General features: G+C 42.7%; 1 protein-coding gene across 5 annotated transcripts in view; it reads left to right on the top strand.

Moving 5' to 3' along the window:
- SPEF2 (sperm flagellar 2) overlaps positions 1 to 12,098 on the top strand; it is a 175,501-nt gene that overhangs the window by 61,281 nt on the left and 102,122 nt on the right. For all 5 annotated transcript variants that reach the window (XM_038744378.1, XM_038744380.1, XM_038744379.1 and 2 more), the window contains exons 11-12: positions 5,353 to 5,572; positions 6,797 to 6,927. In XM_038744378.1, the coding sequence (XP_038600306.1) occupies positions 5,353 to 5,572; positions 6,797 to 6,927 (351 nt within the window). The remainder of the gene's footprint in view (positions 1 to 5,352; positions 5,573 to 6,796; positions 6,928 to 12,098) is intronic.

Genomic DNA, 12,098 nt, shown 5'->3' with positions numbered 1-12,098 from the left:
GAATCACAGTCTAGGCAAGAGATAGAGGTTCAAAACAAAAGGAAGTACTTTTTCACACAATAGGTAGTAAGAAAATTAAATCTGTGACCACAGGAATTTGGTCAGAGAGGAAATATTAATAGATTCAAGAAGGAACTGAAAAAAAGGAACCACTGAGAAACCCATAACAGCTTATTAGAGGGAAAGGTTGGGAACGTTAGATGATGTAGCGTGGCTCAGTGGAAAGAGCGCGGGCTTGGGAGGCAGAGGTCATGGGTTCGAATCCCACCTCCCCCACATGTCTGCTGTGTGACCTTGGGCAAGTCACTTCACTTCTCTGTGCCTCAGTTCCCTCACCCGTAAAATGGGGATTAAGACTGTGAGCCCCACGTGGGACAACCTCATCTCCTTGTGTTCCCCCCAGCGCTTAGAACAGTGCTTTGCACATAGTAATCGCTTAATAAATGCCAACATTATTATTATTATTATTATTATTATGTATCCATATAAACATTCAATTGTGTTCCAGGAAAGACAACAATCACCAAGATGCTTTGTGCTAAGCCTGGTACAAAACACTGGATAGATACAATGTAAGCAGATCAGACACAGTGACTGTCCCTTAGGATGACAATCAAAGGAGGAAAGAGAACAGGTATCTTACCCCTTTCTTTACAATTGGGGAAACTGAGGCAACTGAGGCACAGAGAGGTTAAGTGACTAGCACTGGCAGGCAAGTGGCAGAGCCTAAACTAGAACAGGTCTCCTGACTCTCTCTCCACTAGGCCATATTGCTTCTCTCTTACCCTAGGTTATTGGTCTAATGAGTTTGTTGACCTGAGGTTCTATGGCATTATTTATGTTCTGACATTTTTATCTCATTGAGCAGCCAAAATGGCCTAAGAGCCAGGTCTTAGATTTAATAGCAGGATAGTTAGCTCAAAGTAAAGCTGCATAATCATATCCAATCTTCACTGTGTAGGCAAGACTTTGGCAGGACAAGAATGGAAATCCATTTTGGGTTTGTGTTAATCCCATTTTGCCATTCTCATAGACAAAATGGTTAACATTACACTGTTCAAATTTGTTGGTACCATCTTTTACAATCTTTAATATACTTTCTTCAGGCCTGTAATTTGTCTCATTTGCTAAGACATGGATCAGTTTGTCAATAATGTGTACAGAGTGACTAGTGTGTGTGGAACACTGATATAGGCACTTTGGAGTGTACAAGGAGGTGGAAGACAATCCTTGTCTTATAAAAGTTTTCAATCTTGTGGTAGAAAGGCTAAACCCAAAAATCTCAATGTGAAATAGAAATAGTCTCTGCTGGGTCACTGCCAAGTCCTTTGCCCTCCTCACAGACTTCTCACAGTGTAATAGAAAAAGGCGGGCAGTGGAGAAACAAGAGCCAGAGCTGGAGAAGCGAAAGGCAGGGAAAGAAGATTTTGAGGCTGAGTCTGGAACCATCAGGGTAGCTGCATTCATTCATTCATCCATTCAGTCATATTTATGGAGTGTTAACTATGTGTGGACACTGTACTAAGCGCTTGGGAGAGCACAATGCAACAATAAATGGACATAGTCCCAAGAGAAAGTCAGGCTAGCCGGTCTGTTGGAAAAGACTTTCCGTGAAGGCACTATGGCTGGCCACTTTGGCAGGAGCCCGAAGAGAGAAGTAGCAATGAGAGAAGGGACCGCAGATAGACCAGGCCCTAAGATGCAGACACCTAAGATACAAAAAGCAGAAAAATGTAGGTAAGAAAATACCAACTTTTTGTTTGGAAAATTCTCTGAGCATGGAGTTTTAATGAGGGAATGGGAAGCAGTGTGGCCTAGTGGGAAAATCCCCATTCTAGTAGTCAGAGGCCTGGGTTCTAGCCCCAGCTCTGCTACTTGTCTGCTGCATGACTTGGGCAAGTCCCTTAAATTCTCTGTGCCTCAGTTACCTTCTCTGTAAAATGGAGATTAAATCTTACTCTCTCTCTCCTATTTAAACTGTAAACTCCATGTGGGACAGGAACTATGTTCAACCTGATTATCTTGTATCTACTCCAGTTTTTGGTATAGGACTTGGCATTCAGTGTCATTTAAAAAAAAAACAAATAATTGCAGTGAATGGAATGACTGAAGCCAGGTGGCCTTTATCTCAGAAACCACCAAGAAGGAGTTGAATTTTTGAGAAAATAAGAAAAACCATTCTAGCTCAGACCAGTGACCCATTCAACCCACTTTCTTTGGTGCCACTTTCTGTGTGAGAAAGTGGCACCAAAGAAACAATGTGATTGCCCTCTTTACATCAATCTTCATGAGTGGGGAAGCTTAACCTAAAACCCTTAGCTTCCTCTCTAGCGAGCAATCATAGATCTATTGTCTGTGAATCTAAACCCTTCTTAAACCTTCTCATTTCACTAATTGAGTAGAGAGAAAAATTAGTGGAATGAGGAGGATTTAATGGATAATAAATAGAACTATTGGGTGTAGTCCCCTTTTTTGTGTTTTGTTATATTTTAATCTACTACGTTCCAGCCCAAAAGAGTGCTGCCCACATTCTGGGATGGAATTTGGGGAGCAAGCACTTCTGAATTCATTATGTACTCATGCTTTGTATCAGTCCTGTTGCCGCCCAGCCTAGCTGAAAACTCTGTACTTGTTTCATCTAAACTTAATTGGAAGCAACTCTACTCCCCTGGGATCACGTACGATAGGTTGAAGAGTCAAAAGGCTGAAGGAAGAGAGATCAGGAAGGAAATGGTTTCTGGAATCCAAGTGGATAAAATGATCAGAGCATGGAAGGATAGAGAGAAAGGGCAGATGCATGGTATATTATAGAAAAGAAACTGGAACGATTTAGAGAGAGACCGAATGCACAAGGCAAGTGAAAGAGAGGAGTCTAAGATGATACCAAAGTCGTAAGCTTGTGTGACAGGAAAGAGGGTGTTGTTTTGAATAGCGATGGAAAAGATAGGAAGAGGAGGTGATTTAGAAAGGGAGATAAGGAGTTCACTTTTGGTCAGCATATTTATGGGGCTAACTTTTCTTCAGGTTACTAGGAAGGAAAAGTACAAATGGAAAATGGAAACTTTGAATTCTTGGCTACAATTTTGAAAATGGCCCACATCTGCATTGACTGCTTCTAGGCCAGAGGCCATCAGGCATTCCAAGTTTTGGTTTATAAAGCTGTCCTTCCAGTTTCCAACTATTCCCACAACGTGGGCGAACCTAAAGATGGATGTGTGATGGATGCAAATCCATCCCATACGTTCTTTGCACCTATAATCGTTAGTTTTCTATGCTCTAACTGATCTCTACTCTTGAAAAGGAGATCAAAGATTGAATTGTTTTAAAATAGTTGGGAAACATTATCTTTGATTTTGACCAAACACAGAAAGAAGCATCGACCCACGTATTCGTTGCTGGCTGCCTTGAAAGAAATGAGTCACTGAACCTAAAATGAGCTTAGTCTGTTTGGCCCATTCTCTCTGTTTTATTTTTATAAACAAAATTGCTTATAAACAAAATTGTGGTGGAACTTGCTTGTGTTTTCTTAGTTTAGTACTTTGGGGAAGCAGAAAAATGTTGGACATGGAAAATAACCTATGATGATTGCAGGCTGGTGTAGTGCACATTCCACACTAAATAGAATTTGTGTACATCTTATCAGAAAAACTACTACTCTTTCATTCCTACCCGTTTTCTGATGCACATTCTGAAGACCTCAGCCCAAATGAGATGACTTCTCTATGGCTTCCCTAGGGATTCCCAAGATAGCATTCAGTTCAGTTTCCTTTTTATTTGACATTTAGAGGTGAAAAGAGAATAGGGAGTTTGGGGGAGACGAAAGCTTGGAAAGGCTGAGTTAATGGTCAAAAATCAAGGATTTTGGGTCATTTAAGCCCTGACTGGAAATACTCAGGTCTTGTCAGAGATCTAGGATGAGCAAATCTGGAAATCAATTATTTTGGCTGTGGGAGGCATTGTCCCAATTGCCTCCACAGGGTGGGCAGATATGCTCAGAGGTATCATGGCATTAAGGAAGCAGCATGGCTCAATGGAAAGAGCCCAGGTTTGGGAGTCAGAGGTCATGGGTTTGAATCCCGACTGCACCACTTGTCAGCTGTGTGACTTTAGGCAAGTCACTTAACTTTTCCGTGCCTCAGTTCCCTCATCTGTAAAATGGGGATTAAGACAATGAGCCCCACGTGGGACAACCTGGTTTACCTTGTATCCCACCTCCAAGGGCTTAGAACAGTGCTTGGCACATAGTAAGCGCTTAACAAATACCAGCACTATTATTATTATTAAAGGGTTCTGCCACAGTCAGCAAGGGGGTCCATAGCTGTCAATCCAACAATACAACTACAGCCTCCTCTCTGCACTGCTTCTTCCTCCCTTGCAGTTAGTGCTCTGAGTCAAAAATATAAGAGAAGAGAAGCAGCATGGCTCAGTGGAAAGAGCACGGGCTTTGGAGTCAGAGGTCATGGGTTCAAATCCTGGCTCCGCCAATTTTCAGCTGTGTGACTTTGGGCAAGTCACTTAACTTCTCTGTGCCTCAGTTCCCTCATCTGTCAAATGGGGATTAAGACTGTGAGCCCTCTGTGGGACAACCTGATCACCTTGTAACCTCCCCAGTGCTTGGAACAGTGCTTTGCACATAGTAAGCACTTAATAAATGCCATCATTATTATTATTATTATCATAGAGCATGGGCCTCAGAGTCAGAAGGCCATGGATTCTAGTCCTGGCTCCACCACTTGTTTACTGTGTGACCTTGGGCAAGTTACTTCACTTCTCTGTGCCTCAGTTACCTCATCTGTAAAATGGGGATTGAGACTGTGAGCCCCACGTGGGACAGGGACTGTGTCCAACTGGATTCACTTGTATCCACCCCAGATACACAGAATAAGTGCTTAACAAATACTAGTTATTATTATTATTTTTATTAATAAAAAGAGGCCTGGGTCAGTGCCTTGAGTAGGTTGAAGGAAGTCAGAATTTTGGCTCAGGGGTCTCCAAATGCTTCTATTGCCAAAGACCCATCAGAACATTAAAACGACCATTCTCACTCATTATCACCTTTACTAATCCAGTACCATATCTGCACCTTTGTGTTAAATGAAAAAGGTATTGAAACGTTTTTTTGTAGAGTTAGAAAGGTATTTGAAAGCGCTCAATAAATACGATTGACGATTTATATCAGGTGGTCGCACCTGGCCTTTCTAGTTTAGGGAAATGTTTCATCACTGTAATTAAAATAATGGCATTTAGGTTCATTTAAAATACATGTTTTCATACAGTGCTAGTTGTTTTAGAATAAAAAAAATTCTGATATTTTATCATTTTGTCAAAGTTTCACATTTGCTTTTGCTGCAGACCATGATAGAGGACTGGAGTGTGCCTGAAGAGTTGAATGTAAACTTACCTTCCTCCAACAATAACATACTGGGCCACGTGCTTCACAGACTTATGCACGATGCTTCCACTCCAACGTCGGAATATTCTTCACCACCATTTCCCCCATTTGCTATCAAGGGATGCATCCTGGGAAAAATGCTTAGTGGTAAAACCGTGTGTTCAAAGTATTTGGAAGAAGGTAAAATTTGGCTTTGATTTTCTTACCTGTGTTAATGGTAGCTCTTAATAAGATTGCATTTGAATATAAAATGCCACATGCCTCTTTCAATGCTTTAAGTACTCACAAGCTACAGAACACTGTTGACTGACCAGTTGACTTCAAAAGGGCAAAATCATGACATAGATCTGTAATACAAGAAAAAAAGTAGAAAGTTAGTGTGTTGCAAACCCCAAATCAGTTTTCCCTTCTAGATCATAAGTTTTTTAAGGGCAGGTATCTTGTCTACCAACTCTATGACACCTTCTAGGCTGTGAGGTTGGGTAGGGACCGTCTCTATATGTTGCCAACTTGTACTTCCCAAGCGCTTAGTACAGTGCTCTGCACACAGTAAGCGCTCAATAAGTACGATTGAATGAATGAATTGTACTCTCCTATGCGTGTAGTAGTACAGTGCTTTGCATACGGTGAATGTACAGTAAGTATCATTGATTGATCAATGAATAGTGGTGGCTCTATAGGGCTAATGTTGGGAGCAGCAAAAAAGACAACTCCTATATATGAATGGGCTGGGCTGGGCTGAGCTGGTGAGGTTCCATTCTCTGGGAAGAAAGAGGAAATGTCTTTTCTGGTTAGGTCAAGGGCACACAGTCCCTTGGTTTGGCTGGGGTTGGGTGACACCAGAGCCAAACTGGTTCACACTGAGCAGGGCCAGCCCAGAAACCTTGCCAAAAAATCTGGCAATTTTGCAAGGCTCAAAGTCCACTTTGAAATTTTGTGAGGTCACATGGAAACCGGCTGACTTATCCCTAATGGTTCATTCTCCCTCACGGCTAAATCGCTCTGGGAATATTAGTTGCTTGTGGAGGCAGATTCATTTTTTCCAGGCCAAAAGACAACCATTCACGCAGTGCATCCATAAAACAGTAAATGGTTCCCTGCTGGCCTGAAAGAGGGAATTCTCCTCCCCAAGAGCTTAATTATGGAAAAACTTGGACAATGGGGGGAAATTGAGCTCAAGAAGAAAGCCCTTCTTAACTGAGTTTTTCACTGATTAACTCTGGGATCCTTTGGTTTTTACAAGCCAAAGGCTCTTTCTATGCTAGCTTTCAGTCAGAAGCAAAATCCCTGAAAGGGTATAAGACCATCTGAAGCCCACTGTAGTTAACAATGAATTTACATGGAGTGTTGTCTTTTTCCATAATGAAAATTCCTCCTTAAAATCTTCTGTTACATCCGCTTTAGCCTTTCAGATTCAGATACTTTCGGTCGACACACTGGTGCAAGAAGCTATCCAGGCTTTCCATAATAATGAAATGACAAGTGTAAATTCCTTGATTCCCCCAGAAGCAGAGGATTCTGAAAAAGAAATCAAGGTAAATCTAATTTTATATTTGCTTTAATGCCTGTAAAATGGGGAGGGGGAAAATACTTTGAATTCATTTTTCAAGTTCTCCTAGAGGGTGTTCAGATGGTATCTAGTCTTTTTTTAACCCCTCTTTCCGGATTTTCCAGACAACCTTATAAGCGTTCTATTATAGTTAGCAAATTGCACATTTCTTCGTTTAATCCTGTAGAAGTTAAATATCGAGGACTGAAGCATTAAGCCTTTGGTCAGGACCGGGGGAAAAGTAGCATTCTCCAAACTAAGTGAAATACCACCTACCTACCTACCACTCAGGTTAAATTCTCCCTTCCTCAACCCAAGACCTCCCCAAACTCCTGGGTGAGTGGCAAGAACTAGGGTTAAACTCAGCCCAACTCCCCTGAGGCCCAGCCTCTTCCAGAACTGCAAAGGGCAGACAAATTGCCTCCTGCTCCTCTCCGGCCTCCTGGAGGGACACTATCTACCTGGTGCCCAGGAGAGGCGAGGCCTAACCAAGCTGTAATTTATGTATTTATATTAATGTATGTCTCCCCCACTCTAGACTGTAAACTAATTGTGGACAGGGAATGTGTCTGTTCATTGTTGCATTGTACTCTCTCTTGTGCTTAGTACAGTGGTCTGCACACAGCAAGCATTTAATAAATGCAGTTGACTGACTGACTCCTTGACAGCCTGAGAAAATTATGGCACCTCAGACACCACACTGCTCAATAGCTCTGGGATCTTTCACCCTTTTCAGTGCATCTCAAAGAACCCTGTGGAAAATTCAAAAGCATCTGGATTGCCACTAGCCCAGAAGAGCTCCCCAATACCAAACAGCCCTATTCCACAAAAACAAAAAAGTCTTGCACATCACTTGGGGTAAACAGGGGGATGCTCTATTCTCATGGGAGAGTGTTTTATTAATAATAATTATTATGCTATTTGTTAAGTGCTTACTATATGTCAGGCACTGTACTAAAGTGCTAGTGTCCCTTGCAGGAACTGTGTCTGACTTGATTATCTAGTATCTATCCCAGAGCTTACTAAAGTGCTTGGCACATAGTAATCATTAAACAAATTCCACAATTATTATGTATAGGAGTGTCCTTTTTCCCTGTGTGTTACCATTCAAAGGGCACTCAGGAGGAAAAACATCACACACTTCCTCCTATTATCCCAACGTCCCAGACAGAGACAGAATACTAGACGGGATGGACCATTTTGCTGACCCTGTAATGACCTCTTTGGGGTCTCTACATGATTACACACCTTATCCCAACTGGGAAGGAGAATAAGACTCCCTGATTTCCTGAGGTTCGCTCACAAATCATATCACCAGCATTGTAGCTTTTTCTTGCAACACTGACCACAAGCAGTAGGAGAAACTAGGGAGACCGGAATGGGAGGGGAGATGTGAAGACATCTCTGGCTTCCTGAGATTTGGATGGCTTGGAGAGGTGTCTGCTACTGAATGATTATTGTGTGCCAAAAAAAACTTTCATGGGTTTCCCAGCCACCTCCACATCAAACAGAAATTCCCAACCATCTTTTTTAAGGCACTCGATCAGTTCTCTCCCCACTAATAATAATAATATTATTAATGGCATTTATTAAGTGCTTACTATAATAATAATGATGGCATTTATTAAGTGCTTACTATGTGCAAAGCACTGTGCTAAGCACCTGGGGAGGTTACAAGGTGATCAGGTTGTCCCACGGGGGGGCTCACAGTCTTAATCCCCATTTTACAGATGAGGTAACTGATGCCCAGAGAAGTGAAGTGACTTGCCCAAAGTCACACAGCTGACAATTGCCGGAGCCGGGATTTGAACCCATGACCTCTGACTCCAAAGCCAGTGCTCTTTCCACTGAGCCACACTGCCTCTAACCTTCCTCCTACTGCAACTCAGCCCACACACTTCCCTCCTCTAATACCAGCTCATTATGAATCAGTCAATCGATTGACAGTATTTATTGAGTGCTTACTGTGTGCACAGCACTGTACTAAGTACTTGGGAGAGTACAGTGTGGCTCAGTGGAAAGACCCCGGGCTTTGGAGTCAGAGGTCAGGGATTCAAATCCCAGCTCCGCCCATTGCCAGCTGTGTGACTTTGGGCAAGTCACTTCACTTCTCTGTGCCTCAGTTACCTCATCTGTAAAATAGGGATTAAGACTGTGAGCCCCCCATGGGACAACCTGATCACCTTGTAACCTCCCCAGTGCTTAGAATGGTGCTTTGCACATAGTAAGCACTTAATAAATGCCATCATTATTGTTATTATTACAACATAACAGAGTTGGTAGACACACTTTCTGCACACAATGAGCTCACAGTTTAGAGGGAGAGACAGACCTTGATATAAATGATTAAATTACAGATATGTATATAGGTGCTGTGAGGCTGGCGGAAAGGTGAATAAAGGGAGCAAATCAGAGAAATGCAGAATGGAGCGGGAAAAGAGGAAATGAGGGCTCAGTGAGGGAAAGTCTCTTGGAGAAGATGTGCCTTCAATAAGGCTTTGAAGGTGGAGACAGTAGTTGTCTGTTAGATTTGAAGAGGGAGGGTGTTCCTAGCCAGAGGCAGGAACTGGGTGAGAGGTCGGTGGCAAGATAGATGAGATCGGGCATAGTCAGTAGGTTGGCATTAAAGGAACAAACTGTGCAAGCTGAGTTGTAGTAGAAGAGTAGTGAGATAACATAGAAAGGGGCCAAATGATTGAGTACTTTGATGCAGAGGTGGTTGGGCAATCACTGGAAGTTCCTGAGGAATGGGGAACATGGCCTGAACATTTCTGTAGAAAAATGATCCGGGAAGTAGAGTGAAGTATGGACTGTAGTAGGAAGAGAGAGGAGGCTTGGAGGTCAGCAAGGAGGCTGACACGGTAATCAAGGCAAACTAGAATAAGTGCTTGGTTTAGCATGGTAACAGTTTAGATCGAGAGGAGAGGGAGGATTTTAGCCATGTCGTCAAGGTTGAACTCACAGGATTTAGTGATAGATTAGAGAAGCAGTGAGGATCAGTGGAAAGAGCCCGGGCTTGGGAGTCAGAAGGTCGTGGCTTCTAATTTCGGCTCCGCCACATTTCTGCTGTGTGACCTTGGGCAAGTCACTTAACTTCCCCGAGCCTCAGTTACCTCATCTGTAAAATGGGGATGAAGGCTGTGAGCCCCACTTGCGACAACCTGAACACCTTGGATCCCCCCCAGCGCTTAGAACAGTGCTTCACACGTAGTAAGCACTTAACAAATGCCATCATTATTATTATAGATTGAAATATGGGTTGAATGAGAGAAGAGTCAAGGATAATGCTAGGTTTATGGGCTTGAGAGACAGGAAGGGGGGGCGTCTACAGTGATGGGAAAATCAAAATCACAGGGAGAACAAGGTTTGGGTGGGATAATTCGGAGTTCTGTTTTCAAAATATTAAGTTTGAAGTGTCAGCTGTGCCTCACTGGGCCTCAGTCTCATTTATCTCACTGTCAAACCCTTGTTCCTTCCCCCTCTACTGCCTGGGACTCAGTGCTTTGCACATAGTGAGAGCTTAATAAATTCCATTAAAAAAAAAAAAAAAACATGGCCTAGTGCGTAGAGGATGGGCCTGGGAGTGAGAAGGACCTGGGTTTTAATCCCAGCTCTGCCATTGATCTGCTGTGTGATCTTGGACCTCAGTTACCTTATCTGTAAAATGGGATTAAAACTGTGAGCCACATGTGGGACAGAGGACATGGACTCTGTCTAACCTGATTACCTTGTATCTACCCAGCACTTGCCCAGTGTCTGGTACACAGTACATGCTTAGCAAATACCATAAAAAAAAAACTCCCTCCTACTTGGTGACTGACAAACACCACTCTACCCATCTTCCAATACATTTGTCATCTCCTCTTCCCATTTTCCCTCTATGCTATTTCACCTATACACTGTGTAAATACTGAATCACTTAAGCAGGTAAGTACTCACCCACGCCAAATATTCATTCAATCGTATTTATTGAGCACTTACTGTGTGCAGAACACTGTGCTAAACGCTTGGGAAGTACAAGTTGGTAACATATAGAGATGGTCCCTACCCAATAGTGGGCTCACAGTCTTCTATATGGTACAGTCTTCTATATGGTACAGTTATATGGCATATGGTACTATACAGTTTATTGTATAGTCTTCTATGGTATGGTACAGTCTTCTAGACTGTGAGCGCACTGGTGGGTAGGGACCGTCTCTATACGTTGCCAACCTGTACTTCCCAAGCACTTAGTACAGTGCTCTGCACACAGTAAGCGCTCAATAAATACGATTGAATGAATTGAATGAATGGTATTTGTTAAGCACTTACTGTGTGCCAGACACTATATATAGCTCTGAGATAGATGCAAGATTGGACAGAATCCATGTCCCATGTCGAGCTCACAGTTTTAATCCCCATTTTGCAGAAGAGATAACTGAGGCACAGAAGAGTAAAGTGATTTGTCCAAGGTCACATATTGGAGCTGGGATTAGAACCCTGGTCCTCTGACTCCCAGCCCTGGGAGAAGCAGCGTGGCTCGAGTGGAAAGAGCACGGACTTTGGAGTCAGAGGTCATGGGTTCGAATCCTGGCTCTGCCACTTGTCAGCTGTGTGACTTTGGGCAAGTCACTTCACTTCTCTGGGCCTCAGTTACCTCATCTGTAAAATGGGGATGAAGACTGTGAGCCCCCTGTGGAACAACGTGATCACCTTGTATACCCCCAGCGCTTAGAACAGTGCCTTGCACATAGTAAGCGCTTAATAAATATTATTATTATTATTATTATTATTATTATTATTATCATTTCCCCCTCCTCCCCCTCAGAAATTTTGTATGTTATACCAGGTTGCTTTCCTGACCTGTAATTTATTTTAATGCTCGCCTCTCCTGCTAGGCTGTAAAACTACTGAAGGACAGCTATCGTGCATAATTTATTATGATCTGACCAGTGAGTCAGGACTCTGTGGGCAGTAAGTCCTTAATAGAGGTCACTAATTGATTAATTGAGGTCATAGAGGAAGGGAGAGAAGGCCAGCAGGCTATGATTCTTGAATTGTACTTTCCAAGCGCTTAGTACAGTGCTCTGCACACAGTAAGCACTCAATACATATGATTGAATGAATGAATGAAAGAAACTTCCCCCTTGCCCTCCCCATCTTCTGCAAACTGCAAGT

The sequence above is a fragment of the Tachyglossus aculeatus genome, chromosome 3, assembly GCF_015852505.1.
Source record: "Tachyglossus aculeatus isolate mTacAcu1 chromosome 3, mTacAcu1.pri, whole genome shotgun sequence".
NCBI lineage: Eukaryota > Metazoa > Chordata > Mammalia > Monotremata > Tachyglossidae > Tachyglossus > Tachyglossus aculeatus.
This window is presented reverse-complemented; position numbering and strand designations above follow the sequence as displayed.